Raw genomic sequence first — 20,859 nt, forward strand, 5'->3', positions numbered from 1 at the left:
AAGCGCTAATACAACAGAAATCCAACTCTTATATTCATTCTGGCTTATAAATTTGTTACCATCTCCATTGAATTCTGTGGTAGGCATTTGACACCAATGTATCTACGAGGGCGCTTAAGTATTCTCTAGATCTGCAAGATTTTAATAAAATTTATCTTATGCGCAGTTGTCACATGAACTTTTACTAAATATACTTCGATGATAACAATACATATATGTCGCATTGCAATTTCGACACTTTATAATGCGCAGCATCGATGTCCTTGTAAATGTTTCTTATGTTCAGACTGGTGTCGGCTGTCCAGTCGCAGGCGTGAAGAATGCAAAGAAAAGGGAAAAAGATGTAATCGGAGTTGACTTTTTGCCAAATGTAGAAGCCAGAGGGCGTAAGCCGGTCTTTTGTGGATCAAACGCCAGAAAAGTCCATACAGATGAAGGATGAGTACTGGATGTTGAGGAGGAAGAAAATGAAATTCAATAGTCGCTAAATAACAACATACGGTTTAAACTCAAAAGTACCGCACAATCCAGTAGGAGGACAAGATATTAAACGAACGACCTCCCTGTTCTTTGTAAAGTCTGTCGATTATCCGAATATTCTGGCTCCTATCTTAGTACCTACTCAGTAGGCAGTACCGCACCTTAATTCCATAGTCCATACCGACGCATTAAATATTTAAGGCATATAAAGCTGCTTTAGTGATGTTCTTTATAGCATCGTTGCTTCGTTAACCGTCACTAATTTACTCCAGTCCGCGTTAAATCTGTTCCTAAAGATCGTAATCCTTAACGTGTGGGTTATGAATAGCGACTGCATTCGCAAACAGCGGGGTGACTATACAGCATACAACTGATCTTCGGACGGGGCTTCCCGATTACAGCTAATTAAAACACAACCCGCTGAGGTGTTCTACGCACTCGCAAAAGTGGACTAAAATCCGCGCCCGCACCTTATTGCGCTGTATAAAATTCTCGATGCTTAATTCGTTTTTCCACCAGTATCCACAGACAGCGACGGAAGCAGACGATCGTTCTTTCATGACCTTTGTCAGTTCCCACAATGCGTTGCAGTGTATGCTGGCGGTATAACGCCAACGCCGTGATTATCGGCCTGACGACGGTATTGTGTTGGGTTAATGGATATTTTGTCAACGGCCTGTCAACTGGATATCGTCCGGCCACGATGCAGTTTTTACCCGACAGCGGGATGAACGCCAAGCGATTTCCCACCGGCCGCGGCATGGCAGCGATGGCGGCATGGCGACCGCCCTACGGGACCCACTGGACATTCCTCCCGTCCAAAACGCATCCGGCGTTTAATCACCGGGTGTTTCGCCAGCCGGTCCGCGCCGCTAAAGGGCAAGCTAAAAACGATCCGGCCATGCAGATTCCGCGGCCGCGCATCGGGTCGTTTGAGGTGCCGGATGTTAATGTGCTGTTACGTCTGCCGGGAAGATGAGATTCGCCCGGAATCCAGACTGTTTTATGCGTCTTGTTCAGGTTTTTTCTTTACTCTGCTTGGTGTGTATATCAGTTTGCACGAATGACCGGTCATTTTTTACCGGCCATATTTGGCTTTTTATTACTTAGTTCGAAGAAATCTGATACGTAAAACTAAACGCTAAATATATGAATAACGAAGTCATAATCTATTAAATGTTGTCTGTTCCTTGATGTCCATTACGTGCAAGAAAGCGTTGGCGTTTGAAATGAACACAGGTAAATTCAAATTTTGACGACGATATTCGATTACAGAAATTCTTCTGGCTTTTATTTTTCACCGTTCTTGTAATTATATCAACACCGGTAAAGCCAGTAAATGCTTCGGAGCTGCAAAATCAAACTCCATAACAAGAGATTTTTAAAACGTGGAAAACAATCACAGAATTCACGTAAAGAGCAATACAAAAACAATACAATGCCCGTTACAATATTCTTACATGCACACCAATTGTTTCATCGTATTTGACGTTGCCAGAGCGGTACACCGGTTCATCGTTTTCGTACCATTCTTTCACATTGAATTCCGGAAGGAAAAAATTGCATTCACGCGCTGTCGACGTGTCAGAGTCTACAATAAGAAAGATGCATCGTAAGAGCTAATGTTATAAATTCTTACGATAAGGGACATCATGTTCACAGAAAGGATAAGGAAAACCGACACAAACATCTACATACATGACAAATTTACGCAGTATTTGGATAAAATTAATCGAAAGAATTTTCCCAACACCGCACTTGCTCGCCACTGTACCTGAACCATGAACGGCGTTCCTTGTGTCGGTTAATCCGAATCTTCCACGAAGTGAATCTGGGTGTGTGAGCTTTGTCCTGATAAAGTAACGGGCTGTCGTAGTGCAAAGGTGAAAAGGACACAATTGTACTCTCCTGAACATGTGAGAACGCTAAAGTTAAATATTTATCCGGTATATACGGCATAAACATTTTTATTCTACATTATTCTACACCAATGCGCAGATTACCTTCAAGGCAGAAGAAGGTAAATGGACACTGTGGACGGGAAAGCACCAACAGAAATTTTTTCCATACTTAAACAACGGTTACGACACGACGTCCAGGATTTGATTCTTACTTTACGTATTATAATTAACCGCAATTTACCAAATACGTATGTACTTGTACAACTACACAAGGGAAAGAAAAACGAATACAAACCTGGATACTTTTGTAGGCCCCATTAATGTTCTCCAGTGAGAAATTGCGTTTATCCGGGCAAGAATTTTAACAATTATCGGTCCACTGCAAATGCCAGGTGTTAAAATGCAGTGTTAAACATCTTTATTCTTCGACAATAATAACCCGCAATGTAAGTGCTAATGTACCAGCTTCTGAGTTCCCGCCAACTTTAAGCATTTACCGGAATTAAAGAATGCAAGCGATCATCCTAGCAAACAGTATATTTAAATATGAAAATGTCCTCTCTCTCTCATACTGGCAATAAATATTCGTTCTGCAAAGTCTTCAAGAAAATTAAAATAAAAACAGTAGAGATTCCCTTTTTCGATATAAACACCTAATAAAATAGGCCAACAAGAGGAACTTATACTTTGTAATTTATTAGGCAGAGCGGCACAGCTAAGGATTTGTGCGAAAAAAATCTTCGTCTTTACCGAAGTTTACAGGGATTGAAACTAACCAATAGTTTTCACTTTAATAAACCATAAAAAAACCTTAAACCATTTCTTTCCAATTAGTACTAATTAATTATTAATTAACATACCTATTTAATCATTACTGATAATAGAAAATATCATTGCCCAAAAAGTGGAACATAAAAAAACTCAAAAACGTTTCGCTTCACAAACCTGGCCATCATTTCGACCGCACGCTGATAAAAAAACCGCCCTGCAACTCCGTGATACAGTATGGCATCCGTAGTAAAAATTCCTGAAGAAAAATCAGCATTGCAAACCTTTATGCTCAGCGTAGAATTGCGAAGCTTCGTCCTTGGAAAGGTATATTTCTTTATTCCGCACAACATAAAATCCCTCCTTGAGGATCGCTTCGTCGATACCCTTCCAAACAGCATGCAAAACTGGATAATTATCCCAGGGTAAATTAATCTGCGCGGCTTACCTGAACAACAAACGGCTGAGAAACCGCATGGGGTTTCACGATGGCCAGCGTAAGCTGCATCGGACTAATGGCATCTGACGCACTTGCCACAGTCCGCACAAGCGATAATTTCTGCCTCTGGAAGAATCTTTGAATATTTCTCCACCGTAACATTCTTTAAAAATCATCACCGTTGTCAAAAGCAACTGTTGTGCAACCAGCAACATGGAAACAAAGGCAGATCAGATTCAGAGATGCTCAGGAGAAACCATAAAATGTCCAAACTTCCAAAAATCAAAACTAAACCAGGGTCTTCTTCATGCAGCTTCCTGTCGCAACCAACAGTATCAGTTTACATTTTCCAGTAGTTGGTCAGTCCACAAGTTCAGGGCCCAGCTGAAGAAAAATATCGCGGGATCATAAGCGAAAAAAGGAACAAGTTACAAAATGCAAACAAAAGTCACAGAACCAAAGAAACTTAGAAATCCGAAAAACGGGACAGCTGAGAGATTGCGAAAGCGACTTTCAAAGTAAGGTGCCGTAGTCAGCATTTTCACAAGCCCGAAACTAAATCGCAGCAGCATGGAAGCGCAGGCGGTTGGCAGGCGGCAACGTGTCGCTCCGCCCCTTATCTGGCACCGCTGCTATCGATCAGTTTTGCATTTTCCTGGATGTTTCGATCCTTTTCCTTACATCAATTCTCCCAAACTGCCCCAGTGTGGTTATGTGCCAGATTGCATTTTTATAAACAAAAATCAGCGTTATTATCCCTTGGATTACCATTTCACTGCGCACGCTTTTATGACTCCAACTGAACACCGCGCGTGGCTGAAATTCTCTAACATTCCAGGACGACGCATATTGCTAACGGGCTTCGTGACATCGTGTGTGGCTGCGGCATATGCGCTAAGTAAATCGGGTTTTATGGGAGGAAATCTGTCATCTTCCAGTAGAAAAATGGCATCTTCATCCCGCAAAACCAATCCCGGCACCTACGTGACGAATCCAACCGCGAACCATACAGGAACTGTACGCAACTTCAGAAACAATGTTTATAAACGGTTTCTCTGTGCAGCGCCCAATAAACTCTGTATTGACGTACAGGAATACTGCCGTTTCCGCCACCCAATATTTCCACAATTTGTATTTGTTGTTGTTTTATTTAGGTGATATTTCTCCACGGTTTGGGTGATACTGGGTACTTTGGTTTTGATTTAAAATTGGCAATAAATCGGAGGAATTACAGGATGTATTTGTAATTGCAGAGCGGGATGGTCGGAGGCATTTCGGGAGATCCGCGAGCCGCACATCAAATACATCTGTCCCACCGCGTGAGTCTAACTGATAAAGTTTGATTATTATCCCGGTCCGTAATCGATGGGCTTTGACGTCAGTGGGTAGAAGGACAAAAGGATTAAATTGGTGTTGAACCCCCTTCGGGGAATTTTAATTAACATTTTTCCCGTCTCTACCAGTCGTCTATGGCCGTTTTGTGGCTTTTCCGCTTCCTCCTGCGTGATTATTTTTTTATACTGTCTTTGTCTGGCACGGTTTGACTGCGCCAAACAAATGGCAATTTCTAGGTTTACGGTTTAAATTATGTTACAGATTGGTGAAAGTGCGGTTTTAGCAAGAAAGAATTAGAAGTTTTAAGCAGCGGTAATTACGATCGTTTTCTCTTAAAATTAAAGTTATTCTATCTTAGGGCTCATTTCCTAACTTTTGCTGGATGAATTTGCTCGTTCTTTTGAAAAACTGTTATTACAACTTGTAACTGAACCTTATGATATCTAGCGGTATATGTGTGCCCTTTACAATTTTCTAATTCTGATGCTTGCCATTCAATTTTTAAGCCACCGGGAAATCGAAAAATTTAGGTCGTGATTATCATGACATTTGGCAAAAATTGAATTATGGTTATTTTCAGGGTTCCGATGCCGGTGACATTGAACGGCGGAATGCGCATGCCGTCTTGGTAAGTTAATTGTGACCATGTGAACAAATTTTATCAGCATCAAAATGTGTGCGAAATTTGATTCGTGTATGTACCAGTAAACTGCTGGAAGTAATTAAAATAATTATACAAGAAGCAGAATCTGGTGTTATCAGTCGGAAATCTTTATATGTTTTGGTAGAAAAATTGTTGTGCAGTTGACATGTTTTATTAACATTTCAGGTTTGATATTCACTCGTTGCAAATCGGAGGCCGCGAAGATACCGAGGGTATCAAACGAGCCGTAAAGGAGCTAAGTGAGTTTAATGGCACGTTATTTTTTCGCGGTGTGCAGTGGCGCATATCGTTAAATCGGTTTCCGGTGATTTTTTTGTCGCAGTATGATTATTTTCCTAACTTTCGTCAGACCCTTCTTTCCCCATTGATAACCTCCTGCAGCTGAGGTTCAGCTTTATAGGAATTTTTCTCGCAAATTTTTGTTAAAAAACTTTTTTTGTATCGAATGCGGCCTGTTCTTTCTATTACGCTAATGCATTAGATTTCGTGGTTGTTCTGTTTTGCCGCTTGTGTTCCCGTTACTCCCAGGCGCATCCTAAATGAATTTTTTCTTGTATACGTATAAAGTATCCGGTATTGCAGTTTATGAGCTGATCAGCGACGAGGAGAAGAATGGCATCCCCAGTAATCGTATTGTGGTGGGCGGCTTTAGTCAGGGTGGCGCCCTGGCGTTGTATTCATCGCTGACGCTGGAGAAGCCCTTAGCTGGTGTCATGTCGCTCAGTGGGTGGCTGCCGTTGGCCATGGAGTTTCCGGCGGTATGTGTATAATTAACTAATTCCCGGTATACCAAGTGCCCGACTGTAACGCGCGCGTTGTGTGGGGATGTTGACAGATCGCCCACTCCATCAATAAGGACATTCCGGTACTGCTGTGCCACGGTGATTCCGATCCGCTGGTCGCGCCACTCGTCGGCCAGATGACGAAGGAGAAACTCAGTGCGTTCGTTCCCAATGTCACCATGAAGGTCTACCCGGGAATGGGCCACAGCTCCAGTTCGCAGGTGAGAAAAGCCGGGTTTTTGTTGACTCCATCAGTTTACGAAATTTTATTGAGCTTGTACATTTGACGAACTTGAGTGTGAATTATTGATTTTTTTTAAATTTTGGTTGTATGCTTTTCTAGGAAATGATGGATGTTAAAGCGTTTATCTCCAAATGTCTCCCAAATAAATAAAGAAAAAGTTTGCTTGAAGCTGCACGCTCCATGTCTTGTACTGTGGCTATTCGCGTTGCGTTTGACGCGGATGAATTATACTGGTATTTCTGTATGTATGAATACGAATGTTCTCCCGATTCTGGTATTGAACTCCGATGAATTTTTGATTAGTTTATTCGTTTCTGCTCCTGTGATTGTGTGTTTTTGGATTATGGTTGTCATCGAAATTAAATTAATGCAAGCCTCACCATCAAGAGTTTTGATTGCCAAGCTTATCCACTTCCACACATTCACAAACGGGTTCTGAAAAGTAATACGAGTATGTATTTTGTGATTCGTAGTGCAAAGGACGGAACATACAGATTCGTAAAGCAACCATTGTCCTAATCGATTGCATATGCACTGTGCAGTGGTAATTTTGTTTGGAAACATACCTGTTGTACAAATTGTACATTTATTATGCACTAGAGGCATTTGAACTTTACATAATATCATACACTAAGCATTACGGTAATTTCTGGAAGCATTACTTTTTTATTCCAGTGCACACTATCTCCTCAATAATTAGAAACGATGCTTCCGTCGCGATTAAAGAACTTAATTAGCTAATATCGCATGTTTTTTGTTTTATTGCCAGCGATGAACGGTAACTTCTTCGATTATTAAAAACGATGGTAGCGTCGCAAACAAAACACTCGGTAGACCTTCATACCATCCACCAACCGAACTGCTCATCTCCAGATGCATGGGAACATGCGGTAGGAGGGGCCGGTTGTCGGTCACGGCGAAATTCTCCGGCTGGCCATCCTGCGGATTCACGTAAAATTTGAGCTGTTGATCATCCCACAGAATCTTAAACCGATTGAAACCCATGGCAAAACTCCCGGGAATGGTCACTTCAATCCCATCATGCTGGACACTGTGCATTTCGTAGGAGGACTGCACCATAAAGGTCACCCGGTTGGGGACATCCCCACGGTACAGAATGTCGATGCGGTGCTGGCAGGGATCGTTGCAGTAGTCCGGGATCAGCGAGAGGACGGCGGAGACACCATGGCCCAGCGGCATCTGCACCGTCCATTCCACTTCCCCGTACGTGAAGGAGAACTTGTCACGGGTGTCAACATGCGAGGTGGTGAAGTTCTTCCACGAGGTCTCGTTCGTTATCAGGAACATTTTATGCTCCTCTGCAAAGATTGCCCAAAATCTATATTTATGCATGAGGTGTTGTGCAATGAAATGAAGGAACAATGTTGACTACGAAAACGACCACATGAAATGTTTACACTAGCGTAGTGTATAGGCTTGGATTTGTGTGACAGTCTCTTTGAGCATTGAGCAGCCATCCATTGGCATTATCCATTATCGAAGCGTTTAGACTTTAGAGACGCTCAATAACTTTTTTAAACCATGCTTAAAAATAATCAAAGTAAATCCTATGTTTTGCCTAATCGTTATTTGAAACGTTATGTACTGCCTTGTAACCGGTTTGCAATTTACTGCAATTAAACCGCCATTTGACGTGTTAAATAACTGTTAATTAAAGAATTTTTGGCGGAAAAATTCTGTGACAGCAAAATCACGTCTGAATTTTTTTCTACTACGTATATAAAGCATATATTGCCTTATTTGGCTAAATAATAATTGTTTTGTGTATCTTACTTTCCCAGACATTGGTAACGACAGGCTGCACGAGCACATGTTCGGATCCAACCGGGCCATTGCTGGTCAATGTTGCCGTCGCTGCGTCGGCCACGTTCCATTTGGTGACATCTATTCTGTCGTCTTCGAAACGGTCAGCGAAGATCTCCACTCTTTCCCAGGCATCACTTAGGATAAAATGCTGCGTAAAGTAAAGCGCTACTATACCCAACAGGAACATCACAGCACAGGAAATGAGCGCTATTTTATTAAGTAGCGAATAATCCTGCTTATGGTGCAGCGGGTGTAAGACTTCTTTCCCGCCTGGCAAGAATTCAATATTATATTATGAAGTGACAAAAGTTTTTATTTCTGTATTTTACACATGTCTAAAATAATGTAGCTGTACTTTGCAATTATGTGCAGTGTGCATGCAATTATACGAAAATTTCTATATCTATATTCGTAACTACATTGATTTAGTACCTAACCGCATTACTCTGTTAGAGAATCTCAGAATGATTACTAACGACATGATGATAGCGACGTTTGATAACACGATTAATTGTAAAAATGGGAGATACACTTGCGTCGATAGTGCCGCTGCATTTTCTGTGCAATAAATCGAAAAGAGACAAAACCCGTCGTCATGCGCAGAAGTACCTAGTACTATCGATAAGCCGGTACGCTTTACGTGCGAGTATTAACCGTTCTTCGGCAACTGTTGCAGAAACACTATAAATGCGATCGCAGATGAACGCGACCGGTATTTTGCAGATACATTGATTCGTCGCATAAATTAAGAAACTGATTTTTTCTTGTTTTATTATCTTTAAGATCGCTATCAGAATTTATACGCCATTTTGTTTTAAGTAATCATATTATGGAAACTGTTTTTACGTTAAGGTAAATTTGACGTGGAATCTGAAGCCAAAGAACCACTGCATCATTGCACTAACATTAACGTGGAGTCTGGGGTAAAAACCTGGGACCACATCCAAGAATGAGGAATTAACAATTCGCTAGAGTTGCAAATGCACGTGACATTTGGTAACATTATCTCTTGCGTTTGGATCGGACAACTTTTGTCTTTATTATCCCAGATGAGAATGATATAGGTGGCAATCAGACCCAACACCTACAAATGCACCAACGAAATAAAAGGCCATGTGAAATTCACTCTTATCTGACCTACATTTCTGTTATAAAAGTATCAAGTAAGAATTTGCATATAGAGAGCTGTGTGATCTACCAGTACAGTAGTGCTCCTGACATTAATACTACATTACTTCTTTTTTACCCAAAACATACTGTAATTACGGAGACTTTTATTGATCATTTTAGAAAACAAGTTTGACCAAAACCGTGAAAAAGCGCTCTACGGCCGTAGGACGCTTGTAACGTTTATTTGCACGTGAACCGCTACCACCAATACTGTACTAATACTTCCGTAGAAACTTGATTGTAACACGTACCGTCAGCACAAACTGGCGGTCCACCGAAATGCAATCGGCGAGATTTAAAGCCACAGTTGTGTTTTTAATTTTAGCTTGTTCCCGCATGAGAAGGCCATTGAGATCCTCCTGGTCAGTGATTTGTTCCTGTGCGTCTTCCAGTGTCGCCTCCATTCCTTGAGCCTGGTATACATACGCAAATTTTAAAATCTTAGAGAAGTAAGCACACGTCGACATGTTGAAATTTTAGGATGCTTCTAACTAACCTGGTCGCAGCAAAATATCGAAGCACTCACAATCATTACGATATAAGCCACACTAAAACCCAGAAACATTTCCAGTGCAAAACTCTGTACCCCAATTGTACCGCGCAGCTGCAAAAGGTCATACAACCAGTACAGAAACTCTCGGAAATACTGTAACCCCAGTGCCGTTCCATAAAGGTCAGCTAGCGCTAGAAATCGGCGTCGCAGTTTGGCACAATCGATCACAATCAAGCTGATGTCCGCTGCTTCGTGAAGGTTAAGGCGAAAGCGTCGAAAGGTCAACCCGCATAACGTGCACATTAGAATCAAGAACTGATTGTTGGCATACACGCCAATCTGGGTTGCAAACATTAGGACGGTTACAAAGCGACAAAGATCGACATGAACCGTCATTCGCGGAGTTAACCATGACATTAACGGCGAGTAAATTACCTCTTTGGAAAACAAAGTTTTTCCAGCTGTTAAAACCAAAATCTGCGTCCAAATTTGCGCTATCAAAGTGACGGTCAATAAGGTCACCAAAACTAGAAACGCTACCCGATCCGATTTCTTAAGGTGTTTGTAAATCAAAGGCAGCAGTCTCCGCACTGCTTCCGCGCTTTCTGTAGACGCTTTTGAATAAAACAAAATCTCCAATAAAAACAACGCATCCGCAAAGTAATAAATCCCAACTTTAGAGATCAGGTCTTCTAAGGTATTGACAGATGACGGAAATGGTCTGGAATACTTGCATGCGGTCCGAAAAGCGACAGCGCTGAAGAAGACAGCGAACCAGCACAAAGAAAGATACTGACAAACTCGGAGATATTTTTCGCCAAATCGGATAGAAAAGACATTCTTCCGTATGGAGAATGTGCCGAACACTTTGGCTACCAGAAGAGACGGTTGCAGAAGCGTCTCAAAGTATAGTTTGGATGTCAGCCATGCGTATCGGCGCTTGCGACTTTTTTCCGACATCAGCGTAATATGCATTGTGAATAAAAGGTCAATCTGAGAATAAGCGGATCTTTGCAAAAGTTTAGAATTCTAATGAACTTTATCGTAAAGCGGCAATTCACTAGTTTACGACTTTACGGTGTTCCGAATATTCACGTTTGTCGGTTTAACTGCACCAGGCGAGTGTGTACACTCGTATTGCGGATGTGGTGGTGGCTCCCGGGAGATATAGTTGTTCATGAATTTCATATTTGTTGTAGATCATCGTTACGTTTTTGTCAGTTAACAGGGGAAACCTTTGCCAGAATGTAGTCAACTTAGTCGATCTTTACGCGAAAGCTGACAATATCGACAAATTACGAGTACCTATAACTGGCATTGTCAGCTTTCGTGTAAACGTACTGCACCGTCAACGAACAGTGCGCTGCAGTACAGATATTGGGTTTACAGCTCGTGAAAACTGATGGTATGTCTCATCTTTGCGCCAGCAGGTTTATATAAATTATTGTTTATAATAAATACTGTTTTATCAGTAGGTAAGCACTAAGCACACTTAAAACGATGCCCTTTAGGACTTTCATGTCGCCGGCATGCATAGCGCTGCAAAAAAAGGCAACTAATTCGCAAAGATACTGTTACGACCGCGCAACCGTACATCCATGTGTAACTCATGGATAGATGTGGCAGATAGACGTATCGATGATGGCGTAATCCTCCGGTTGAATATCGCTAAAGTTTTCGTCCAGTCTACGTACGTTGTATTTTAATAGCGTTAAACCGTGAAAAAATCGATTAGAAACACAATTATAATTGTAACCTAAACTGGAACAAAAAATGATCATCGTTTACTTTATCTCGAAACAGTGCTACCACCGGGATCTTGCAAACGGTATCATTGCAACTGATTTTGATGTTTAAACCATAGAAGAAGGGGATGAGAACAGATTTAGAGACGTGTAATTACTACTCTAGAGTAATCAGCCAGCGTTACAGATGCACGTGATGTTTGGAAACATTAGATCCTGCGGTTGCACAGGACAGCTTTTATCTTTATTATCCCAGATGAGGATGATATAGGTGGCAATTAGGCCCAACACCTACAAAGGCACCAAACAGATAAAACGTCATGCGCGAAATTTGATCGCATCTGACTTACATTTCTCTTAAAGATACTTCTACAGACGTACTTAAATAGAGCGTTCTAGTGCTCCGTACGGCACTATATATGATAATTATTCTCTTTTCGTCCAACACACAAGTACGAGCATATATGACAATGTACATGCCGGAATCCCGTTTATCAATGTACAAAAACCGTTCGGCGAAACCTTCTATACAAATAGTAGGCTTATAGCGTTTTATCAAGCGTTATTTGTACCGAATCATCAAGAGAATATAGTTCAACCGTAAGCAAATAAACTACAAATGTTAGCGGTTTTTCTGACTGGCAAACAAGCACTGACGGTGAGTACTATTCCATTATACGAGCCGCTCGACAAGGGCCGGTTTAATAACTGATGTGCGCACGATTTTGCTATTGGCTATCACAAATACGGTATCACTAAACTAAAAACCGCATGCTTCGGCTTCATGTTAGTGTTGTATTACTTACCGTCAGTACAAATTGGCGATCCACCGAAATGCAACCGGCGAGATTCAGTGCCACAGTTGTGCTTTTAATTCTAGCTTGTTCCCGCATGAGGTCACTTATATGGTCTTGTTCAGTTAATTGTTCCTGTGCTTCTTCAACTGCCGCTTCCATTCCTTGAGCCTAGTATATATGTATACACGCAGATTACGAATTCTTGAAAGAGCAAGTAAATTATAGATTATTCTATCATTTAAGGAGGCCTTTAGACTAACCTTGTCGCAGCAGAATATCGAAGAACTCACAACCAAAACGACATACGCCACACTAAAACCGAGATACATCTCTATTGCCAGTTCCCCGGCGGCGACTGTACCGCGCAACTGCAAAAGGTCGTACAACCAGTACATAAACTCTCGGACATACTGCAGCGCCAGTGCCGTTCCATAAAGGTCAGCTAGTGTCAAAAATCGGCGTCGTAACTTGGCGCAGTCGGTCACAATCCGGCTGATGTCCGCAGCTCGGAGCAAGCTGCTCCGAAAGCGGTGAAAGGTCAACCCGCATATAATGCATATCATAACCAAGAACTGATTGTTGGCATACATGCCCATCTGGTTGGCGAACATTACGACGGTTACGAAGCGGCAAATATTAATGCGAACCGTCATTCGTGGAGTTAACCATGACATTAACGGCGAGTGAATTACGTCTTTTGAAATTAAAGGTTTTTCAGATGTCAAATTTAAAATCTGCAGCGAAATCTGCACGATCAAAGTGACTGTGAGTAAGATCGCTATAATGAGAAACGCTATCCGGTCGGATTTCTTGAGGTGTTTGTAAACTAATGGAAGCAACCTCCGTACTGCTTCCGCGCTTTTTGTAGACGCATTCAAATAGAACACAATTTCCAGTACAAATAACGCATCGGCAACGTAATAAATCCCAATTTTCAAGATCAGGTCTTCTAAAGTATTGATAGCTGAAGGAAATGGTCGGGAATACTTGCATGCGGTTCGAAAAGCGACAGCGCTGACCAAGACAGCACACCAGAAGAAAGAAAGTGATTTTCCACAAAGACCGCGATATTTTCCGCAGAATTGGATGGGAAAGACATTCTTCCGCATGTAGAATGTGCCGAACACTTTGGCCACCAGGATAGCCGGTTGCAAAGGGTCTCAAAGTACACTTTGGAGGTCAACCAGGAGTATCGCCGCTTGGGGTTTTTTTCTGACATTAATGTAATATGCATTATGGAGTTGCGAAGCAGTTGTTTTAAAAAGGTCAGTTGCAATATGGCAATAAGCGGATCATTAGAAACCTCTGAAATATCGATACTTCTATAGAATTTTGTCACGGTCCTGCATTTACGAGTATTTATGGTGCTTACAGTGTACGTACACCCTCGCTGGTTTAATTATACCAGACGGCACGGGATGGTCCCAGCTCCCTGGGGAGATGGAAGTTCATATTTGTTGTATATCTTTATTACACTTTTTGCCAACAAAAGAAAAAGCTTTTGCCGGAAAACCTAGTTAGTAAACCGACCTTTACTCGAAAGCTGACAATGGCTAAATGGCTACAAGCGTACACGCTTGTCGACAGTTCGATCGATCCTGAACCTTCCCGTCAACGGCCCGGGCTTTGCAATGATGAAGTACGATTCGGGGAATTTGGCTGGATGCAGATCCTTTGTATCAACAAGTTCTCGTTAAGCACAAATAAAAAGCCAAGGCAAGAAAAAACGTTTCTACTAAACTGTAAGCACTTTGCGGATTTAACAACTGGAATAATATTATCGTACAGTAATTAGACATTCTATGTTGCCAATCCACCGTAATTACTGCCAGCGATGAACCGTAACCTCTTCAATAATTAAAAACGATGCTTCTCTCGAACTCTGCGTATTCGGCAATCCGGCATACCATCCTCCCACCGAGGTATCCATGCGGATGTGCATGGGAACATGTGGCAGCAGAGACGGATTATCGATAATGGCGAAGTTCTCCGGTTGATTGTCCTGAAAGTTCACGTACAACTTAACCTGCTGGTCATCCCACAGGATACGGAATTTATTGAAATTCGTCGCCAGACTGTTAGACAGGGTGATATCAATTCCATCGTGCTGCGTATCCGACGTGCTGCTATACTGGTACGAAGAGCGCACCATAAAGGTCACGCGGTTCGGGAAATCCCCGCGGTAAAGCAGGTCGATCTGGTGGTCGCAGGGGTCATTCTTGCAGTCATCGGGGATCAGAGAGAGGCTGGCTGATACGCCGCGGCCCAGCGGCATCTGTACACTCCATTCTACTTCGCCGTACTGGTAGGAAAACTTGCTTCGTGTGTCCACGCGAGCGGTGAGGAAGAGGTGGGGTGGTGTTGCATTGAACATCACCGGGGGGTTGGTTAGAAGGAACATTTTGTGCTCCTCTAAAAGCACACAAGGAAATAAGCTGTTTCAGTCCAGATGGCGATTTTTATAAGTATTTCTAATTAAACGCAAACTCACTTTCCCAGACTTGCGTAGCGTCGTTTTGGATTAGCACCTGCTGCGCATTGACGGGGCCACCGCTGGTCAGCGTAGCTGTTTTAGCGTCGGCCACGTTCCACTTGTTGACATCGATTATGTCATCTTCAAAACGATCAGCAAAGACTTCCACCCGTCCCCAGGCATCAATTCCCGTGACCAGAAAACATATCAAAATTACAGGAAATGCAAACATTGCCGAGCTTACAAGCTTTTTTTGGATTATTCGACAAAGCCACTAACTCCGACCGAAAATGATTTGGTGACAAGTTTGTCCAACAGGAGATGATAAAATTAAATTTTTAGAAAACCCTGGTGTGAAACAGAATTCAAGTTCGCATTTTATTACGGATGTTAGAAGTTTCAGCGTGCGATGCAGTGCAGCATTTCTGCATTCCATGTCAAATAAGCGACAGCGCAGAGCCCGACCTGGAATATCACCGACTGTGCTGCGCGAAATTATCTCACTATTGATAAAATTGTAATGACACACAATGGTATCAATCAAAGCGTTCTAAAACTTGTCAAAACTATCAGTGTTTTATTCATAATTTTATATAAACGTCTCAAGTACTCTACGAGCTTTATGCAATCATTTCAGTAATTTTCCAATGATTATCGTATCCAACACGCCGAAGGTAACGCGAAACACCAACAAACCGCATCGCTTCGTCCCAGTACACATTATACATCATGCAACATCATTAAGTGTTCTCTAATCAACATCCTCGGTATTAAACTGCTCCAGCGGCACATCCGACCCCGTCACCGGTCCCGACGGTATGCCGTGGTTACGGTACACATAGCTCTCGCCGGTACGGTGCTTCTCATTGTAATTCGGCCGTCCGTACGCGCAAATCCCGTACTGGAAGCGTTTGGGCTCTTGCAGCACGGTCTCCCAGGGTTCCATCAGCAGATTGAAGCGTTTACGGTTCTGGCGTCGCTTGCGGGGTGTATTGCGCAGACGCGGCACGTTCTCGGGGAGGGGCGGTGGGTAGACGAAGGGCTGTTTGAAGATGTTCTGATTCAGCACCACCATGGGGAAGGCATGGCCGGACCAGTAGTATTTGTTCTCCAGTTCCGTGTAGTAGGTTCCCCGGCCGCCCTGCAGGGGATCCAAACTGGTGAGGGTGTCGTGGAGATCGGGTGCCATATTGTGGAAATATCTGCAATAACAGCCGCTTTTAAAATGGCTGACAGTGGAACATCACAATTTGCACAAACATTGCAACTAAAATATTATCCCTTCGACAATAGTTGCAGATAAACGCCCGTTCAAATAATACACCTTAAAATAACACATCAAATTAAGGGCAATCATGAGACAAACATAGTAGAAACGAAGCACTCGTGTCAAAGGAAACGACGATTAGTTTACGATTCCATTAAAACAAAAATTCAAATCGAGTCCGTTGGACATTATACACTTAAATAACATACAAATTACGGGCAAACACGTAGCAAACATTTCAAAAAGAGATTAACTGTAAGTAAAAATGTGTTACAAGATTTCAATCAAACAGAAGCTATTTGTAAATCAGACGAGTATTCGGCATTAAAATTTATGTACGCATTTCCGTACAGTAATTTCATTTACACAGAAAACCTTGCAAAAGAATTTGGAAAAACCCTTCCACCTGTAAACATTATCCAATAATGTGACAAACAGCCCGGAACCAGTAAAATCTGCCACGCATTGCAACTAAAAAATACAAATTCGCCAGCAAACACGGTGTACTCACGTTTTATCATTGCGATACATCCAGTTCGCCCGAATAACTCCCGACAGTCGGTTGTGATCAGCGATATCCCGCCACACAATCCGACTGAGCCGCCAGCGTTTGGCCAGACCCCGCGGACGACTGGTGAACATGCAACGATCGACGATACGCCTGTAATCGGTGTCCCGCACCATTTTCTCGATGTCTGTCTTGGCTTCTTCGTTCAGCTCCTTGGGCAGTGTCTTATCGGACCGGTATAGGAGCATTAGCATTTTGCGGGTCCGGAAATCCCGCTCGACGTACGCGCGTCGCTTCACATCACGCAACATTTTCCAGTCCTTCATACAATGACACACACATTAGTTAGGGAAAATTCAGAAAAATTATTTAACGCAAATGCTGACGTGCACGAAAAGTTCACTGAGGTCGATATACCGGAGATGTAATATAATCGTACATTACGCTATTTCTACAATAATAATTACATTCATGATTCATATACCTGGGGTCCGGGATTAAAATTTCACCATACAAAACTTTATGCCTGAGATTTTAGAACTCACCAGATGGTCAGATGGGGCGCGAAAATTGCTACTGATTTCTGCTTTATAAATATCGCTTTTAATTTTTCCGTTGTGACACGTATTCTGATGTTTAAATAGATCTGTAATAATGTACTCCATTAAATCCAGTAATCACAACATAATGGTTCGTCAAAAGTCAAAATCAATTTAATATTACTGTTTACAAGAGTTCAGACTTTAAGTATAAAAGAGAAATGTTATGTGCTGAGTATCACATATGCCCCTTACCTTATGTAAGGGGCATATGTATCACACTGGAATTAGTCTTATAGCTATAATTTTCGAAAACATCAGATTTATCAATACAGCAACCATCAAAGCTTAATTTTCTCCAGGGAAAATTTTCAATCAATTTCAGCTATAACTATGGCGGCTATTTTCTGTTCTAGCTGAATATTGTGCCTTTTTTATTTTCAGGCCTTCTTTTCCTCTTTATTTTTTTAGCATTTGCACTTTGCAGCATCTGGTTGCACTTGCAAGAATCCGACAACGACGCCAAGTCACATACCTGCCAATGATGGCTAGCATGGGGTCGATAGCTGAGCACGGAGTTCCTGTCAATCGTCCAGTCGATATTGGCCTTCCAGTCGACGAACGGCGCCGGAATATAATGCTTGTGGATGGGTCGCGGGTGCTTCCGTTTATTCGTCCCACGCGGATTATGGCCCGGATGAACGGGAGCAAGGGCGGGGTTGGCCGCTGCAGCGGCGGCGGCCACGGCCGCGGCCGACGGAACCACTAGGCCCGATTTCTTCACTGATATCTTCTTCTGGGGGATCTTCTCGCCCAGGAGGAAGGAGCTCACGGAGAACTGTCGCTGAACCAGCGACATCAGGGGGAATAACGGACGACGGAATAAGTCCATGGTGAACACCATCGGAGTAAATAATCAAAGCAAAGTCCACGAAAACATTTCACATTTCCCAAACAAAACTCAGGATGTTGCGAAGCGAAGTGCAGTTTTCGTAAACGAAGAAATCTGAACGAAAACTGAAAACCAGATAAATTTTTCACCAGCCGCAGCGAAACTTGACAATTCGTTCAACCATCACCTAATGGCGGTATGCGCACTCCGCCGCCCGCACACGCATTGATTTGCTTCCTTTTTATTCTTATGAACTGCCCAATCCAGATAAAATATCCCGTATTATTATACTTTTATCGTTTATGCCATTTTAAAAATTGCACAAATATATCATGATTTCGAAGTGGATGCATTACTGGAATTCAGAAGCGGTAAAAATGATACAATGCATTTTTCGCTCCATTTGATGTATTTCTAACAAAATCAACAGAATAGTCGTATAATCAGTAACCCGTTCCGAAATATTTAGCAAACAATATTTATCATTTTTTCGATGTCCCAAATCCCGAAAAGCCCATCATAGCCGCCATATCGGGATCCATCCCGTCCCCATCCTCTCCGGAATCCTGAATTTCGGCTTTCCTTTTCTTTTCCTGCTTTTTTTCCCGCTTGTATTCTCGGTATTTTTCTTCTTCCTCACGCAGTTCTTTCATTTTCTCTTCAAAATCATACTCTTGTTTCTTTTCTTCCATCTTTTCTTTGTTACGGGCAAAGCGGGCCTTCACTTGATCCACTGTTGAGCGCTCGGTTTTCATGCTGAAGCCCATATTTTTCTGATCTGAAATTATATTAATAAGAAATCTCATTAATTTCACAAGTTTTACGGAAGTACAGATAGGTAGTTATTTCATGCATCTCTCCTGAATAATATATCTACCGGTATACAGGAAATTTTAAAAGAACTAAAGCAAAACTCAATACACGGAAAAAAAGGCAGAAATCGATACGGTTTCTGCAAAATCCGTCGATAAAGTTTTGTTCTGGGAGAAAAATAAATGATGCGTGTGAAATAGTTATTATTTTCAGTAATTTACTCATTGTACATTTGTACGGATGGTTAAAAAATGGATACAATACCATTAACTCACTGCCATTAAGAAATAATTAAACCAGGAAACCAAAGCATTCTAAAACCGTACAGAGAATTTAACATAAATAATTTACCAATAATTAATTTTAATATATTCGATCGTATAATTTAATTATTTTTAAGCAGTGATATAATACAGTCGTACTTGAAATTCTGAAATTATGACAAACGATACTGCAACGCACTTTGACAGAAATGTTAATAGTCCTAAAAAACTGAATGCTGCTAACTTTTAGCTAATAAATAAAACAAGTAAATACTGATCAATGCGCATCAACTGGTCCTAAGTTCCTAATAAAAAAACCTAAGACTATTGACTGTGTTGATCAATATCTCGTATAGTCTTACGCTTTTTTCCGTTAATATGGTCCAGATAGTTGATGGAGTCCTTAATTACACAATCGCACACTTCGCAATAAAATCCTCCAGCCTGATTGAGGGGAGTAGTGGAAGTGATGATAACGGATTTGCCCACACGAGATTCGAGATCGACGCGTTCTTCGCGAGCGCGCAGAAGCTCCTTCTTCGCTTTCTTGCGAGGCTTTTCATCTTCGAGCTCCTGTTGTCGGGCTTCTTCATCGCGTTCCCGCATCCGCCTCTCGATCTCGTCGGAATCCCATCTGCGACGGTGATCTTCGGGTCGCGCTTGAGGATGCGACATGGTAGCAACTGTCAGCCAGCGGACTTCTCCGTCAGAATGGTAGGGCCACTTCAAATACGTATCAAAACCGTACCGATCAACTACTCTGTATCTTCAAAGCAAGACAAATCCCTGTAGTTGCATATTGTAAATAATACGTATTAATACTACTGTACATGCACGCTACAAGTAAAGTATTCGTCAGGACTTTTTGACTGAAATTAATGTGTAAACAAAAGTTAAAAACAAGTCAAAACTCAAAAATCAAAATCGAATTTTTTCAGACTGGTCTTGCTGCATCGTTGCGTCGCAGATTCGTAACACTGTACAGGGCAATTTGTGACAGTCACCAGGGGGCGGCTGGTCCGTAGCGCAGCTGCCTCCGCCCAGGGGTGACAATTGAAAGTTCACATGAAAAATGCAACCGGGAGCACTGAAAAATTACAAATCGTATACGTAGTTTTTGACGGATGTACAGCGAAATCACCCTCTGTAAGGTCCACCGTCCACGCCATATTTACGAAGAAAGAATTGCGGTCGGGTTCATACGAGTGGCCCCGCAAAAAAAAGCAGTAAAATAAACGGCTTATCTAAAGCAGCGTAGTATTTATTCGTTTAGCTGTTAGCAGATACTAGTACTACTGTTCTGGGCGCTTTGCCGGGAAAACGAAAACTTGTCGCAGGCTTGCAGGCTTGCAGGATGCAGCTGATGGTGTCGAATTGGCAGTTTACTTTTTTCCAGTCATAAGTGTGGCTTTTGTTCCCGTGGCCGTAACCATGAAATGGTCCATGATAGTTATTGTTC

The 20,859-nt window shown here is 42.1% G+C and overlaps 6 protein-coding genes across 8 annotated transcripts; 1 reads left to right on the forward strand and 5 right to left on the reverse strand.

Annotated features, from left to right (window-relative positions):
• Positions 1 to 1,758: 1,758 nt before the first annotated feature.
• LOC129587523 (nucleoside diphosphate kinase 6-like) lies at positions 1,759 to 4,598 on the reverse strand. Of its 3 annotated transcripts, XM_055481319.1 has the most exons (7): positions 3,598 to 4,598; positions 3,434 to 3,536; positions 3,327 to 3,366; positions 2,677 to 2,760; positions 2,484 to 2,511; positions 2,255 to 2,388; positions 1,932 to 2,071 (listed from the first exon to the last, which is right to left on the reverse strand). In XM_055481319.1, the coding sequence occupies exons 1-7, from the start codon at positions 3,748 to 3,750 to the stop codon at positions 2,065 to 2,067; spliced, it is 549 nt and encodes a 182-aa protein (XP_055337294.1). In that variant the 5' UTR covers positions 3,751 to 4,598; the 3' UTR covers positions 1,932 to 2,064. The 3 variants fall into 3 exon arrangements, with proteins under 3 accessions (XP_055337292.1, XP_055337293.1, XP_055337294.1); XM_055481317.1 differs by lacking the exon at positions 2,484 to 2,511 and having other exon boundaries at positions 1,759 to 2,071; positions 3,598 to 4,597; XM_055481318.1 differs by lacking the exon at positions 2,484 to 2,511 and having other exon boundaries at positions 1,759 to 2,071; positions 2,255 to 2,331; positions 3,598 to 4,594.
• Positions 4,214 to 6,992, forward strand: LOC129587521 (acyl-protein thioesterase 1-like). Its single transcript, XM_055481315.1, has 8 exons — positions 4,214 to 4,605; positions 4,743 to 4,774; positions 4,842 to 4,907; positions 5,504 to 5,551; positions 5,753 to 5,826; positions 6,170 to 6,345; positions 6,423 to 6,590; positions 6,713 to 6,992. The coding sequence occupies exons 1-8, from the start codon at positions 4,378 to 4,380 to the stop codon at positions 6,761 to 6,763; spliced, it is 843 nt and encodes a 280-aa protein (XP_055337290.1). The 5' UTR covers positions 4,214 to 4,377; the 3' UTR covers positions 6,764 to 6,992.
• Positions 6,993 to 7,237: 245 nt separating this feature from the next.
• Positions 7,238 to 8,846, reverse strand: LOC129587522 (beta-glucanase-like). The gene is made up of 2 exons (XM_055481316.1): positions 8,408 to 8,846; positions 7,238 to 7,932 (listed from the first exon to the last, which is right to left on the reverse strand). The coding sequence occupies exons 1-2, from the start codon at positions 8,625 to 8,627 to the stop codon at positions 7,373 to 7,375; spliced, it is 780 nt and encodes a 259-aa protein (XP_055337291.1). The 5' UTR covers positions 8,628 to 8,846; the 3' UTR covers positions 7,238 to 7,372.
• Positions 8,847 to 14,098: 5,252 nt separating this feature from the next.
• On the reverse strand, positions 14,099 to 18,466 carry LOC129587532 (uncharacterized). Its single transcript, XM_055481326.1, has 4 exons — positions 17,968 to 18,466; positions 16,897 to 17,213; positions 15,137 to 16,320; positions 14,099 to 15,057 (listed from the first exon to the last, which is right to left on the reverse strand). Exons 1-3 carry the CDS (start codon positions 18,334 to 18,336, stop codon positions 15,870 to 15,872), a joined length of 1,137 nt encoding a protein of 378 aa, XP_055337301.1. The 5' UTR covers positions 18,337 to 18,466; the 3' UTR covers positions 14,099 to 15,057; positions 15,137 to 15,869.
• On the reverse strand, positions 14,468 to 15,350 carry LOC129587401 (uncharacterized). Its single transcript, XM_055481140.1, has 2 exons — positions 15,137 to 15,350; positions 14,468 to 15,057 (listed from the first exon to the last, which is right to left on the reverse strand). The coding sequence occupies exons 1-2, from the start codon at positions 15,348 to 15,350 to the stop codon at positions 14,468 to 14,470; spliced, it is 804 nt and encodes a 267-aa protein (XP_055337115.1).
• Positions 18,467 to 18,599: 133 nt separating the features above from the next.
• Positions 18,600 to 20,328, reverse strand: LOC129587533 (zinc finger matrin-type protein 2-like). Its single transcript, XM_055481327.1, has 2 exons — positions 19,763 to 20,328; positions 18,600 to 19,102 (listed from the first exon to the last, which is right to left on the reverse strand). The coding sequence occupies exons 1-2, from the start codon at positions 20,073 to 20,075 to the stop codon at positions 18,807 to 18,809; spliced, it is 609 nt and encodes a 202-aa protein (XP_055337302.1). The 5' UTR covers positions 20,076 to 20,328; the 3' UTR covers positions 18,600 to 18,806.
• Between the last annotated feature and the right edge of the window lie 531 nt (positions 20,329 to 20,859).

This window comes from Paramacrobiotus metropolitanus, unplaced genomic scaffold (assembly GCF_019649055.1).
Source record: "Paramacrobiotus metropolitanus isolate TYO unplaced genomic scaffold, Prichtersi_v1.0 Parri_scaffold0000025, whole genome shotgun sequence".
NCBI classification, from domain to species: Eukaryota; Metazoa; Tardigrada; class Eutardigrada; order Parachela; family Macrobiotidae; genus Paramacrobiotus; species Paramacrobiotus metropolitanus.

Bases quoted from the DNA above. Each gene is read 5' to 3' on its own strand.
- LOC129587533 (XM_055481327.1), bottom strand. From the start codon at position 20,075: ATGTCGCATCCTCAAGCGCGACCCGAAGATCACCGTCGCAGATGGGAT. The intron at 19,103-19,762 runs GTAAGACTATAC...ATATAATTTCAG, and splicing joins CCATATTAACGGAAAAAAGC to ATCAGAAAAATATGGGCTTC.
- LOC129587522 (XM_055481316.1), bottom strand. From the start codon at position 8,627: ATGTTCCTGTTGGGTATAGTAGCGCTTTACTTTACGCAGCATTTTATC. The intron at 7,933-8,407 runs GTAAGATACACA...CAATCTTTGCAG, and splicing joins CGTTACCAATGTCTGGGAAA to AGGAGCATAAAATGTTCCTG.
- LOC129587401 (XM_055481140.1), bottom strand. From the start codon at position 15,350: ATGTTTGCATTTCCTGTAATTTTGATATGTTTTCTGGTCACGGGAATT. The intron at 15,058-15,136 runs GTGAGTTTGCGT...GTGTGCTTTTAG, and splicing joins CGCTACGCAAGTCTGGGAAA to AGGAGCACAAAATGTTCCTT.
- LOC129587521 (XM_055481315.1), top strand. From the start codon at position 4,378: ATGACTCCAACTGAACACCGCGCGTGGCTGAAATTCTCTAACATTCCA. The intron at 4,908-5,503 runs GTGAGTCTAACT...GGTTATTTTCAG, and splicing joins AAATACATCTGTCCCACCGC to GGTTCCGATGCCGGTGACAT. The intron at 6,346-6,422 runs GTATGTGTATAA...GGATGTTGACAG, and splicing joins TGGCCATGGAGTTTCCGGCG to ATCGCCCACTCCATCAATAA.
- LOC129587523 (XM_055481317.1), bottom strand. From the start codon at position 3,750: ATGTTACGGTGGAGAAATATTCAAAGATTCTTCCAGAGGCAGAAATTA. The intron at 3,537-3,597 runs GTAAGCCGCGCA...GCTGTTTGGAAG, and splicing joins CTCAGCCGTTTGTTGTTCAG to GGTATCGACGAAGCGATCCT. The intron at 3,367-3,433 runs GTTTGCAATGCT...ACGGAGTTGCAG, and splicing joins ATTCTACGCTGAGCATAAAG to GGCGGTTTTTTTATCAGCGT.
- LOC129587532 (XM_055481326.1), bottom strand. From the start codon at position 18,336: ATGGTGTTCACCATGGACTTATTCCGTCGTCCGTTATTCCCCCTGATG. The intron at 17,214-17,967 runs GTATGTGACTTG...CATTGTATGAAG, and splicing joins ATGCTAGCCATCATTGGCAG to GACTGGAAAATGTTGCGTGA. The intron at 16,321-16,896 runs GTGAGTACACCG...CTGTTATTGCAG, and splicing joins ATGTATCGCAATGATAAAAC to ATATTTCCACAATATGGCAC.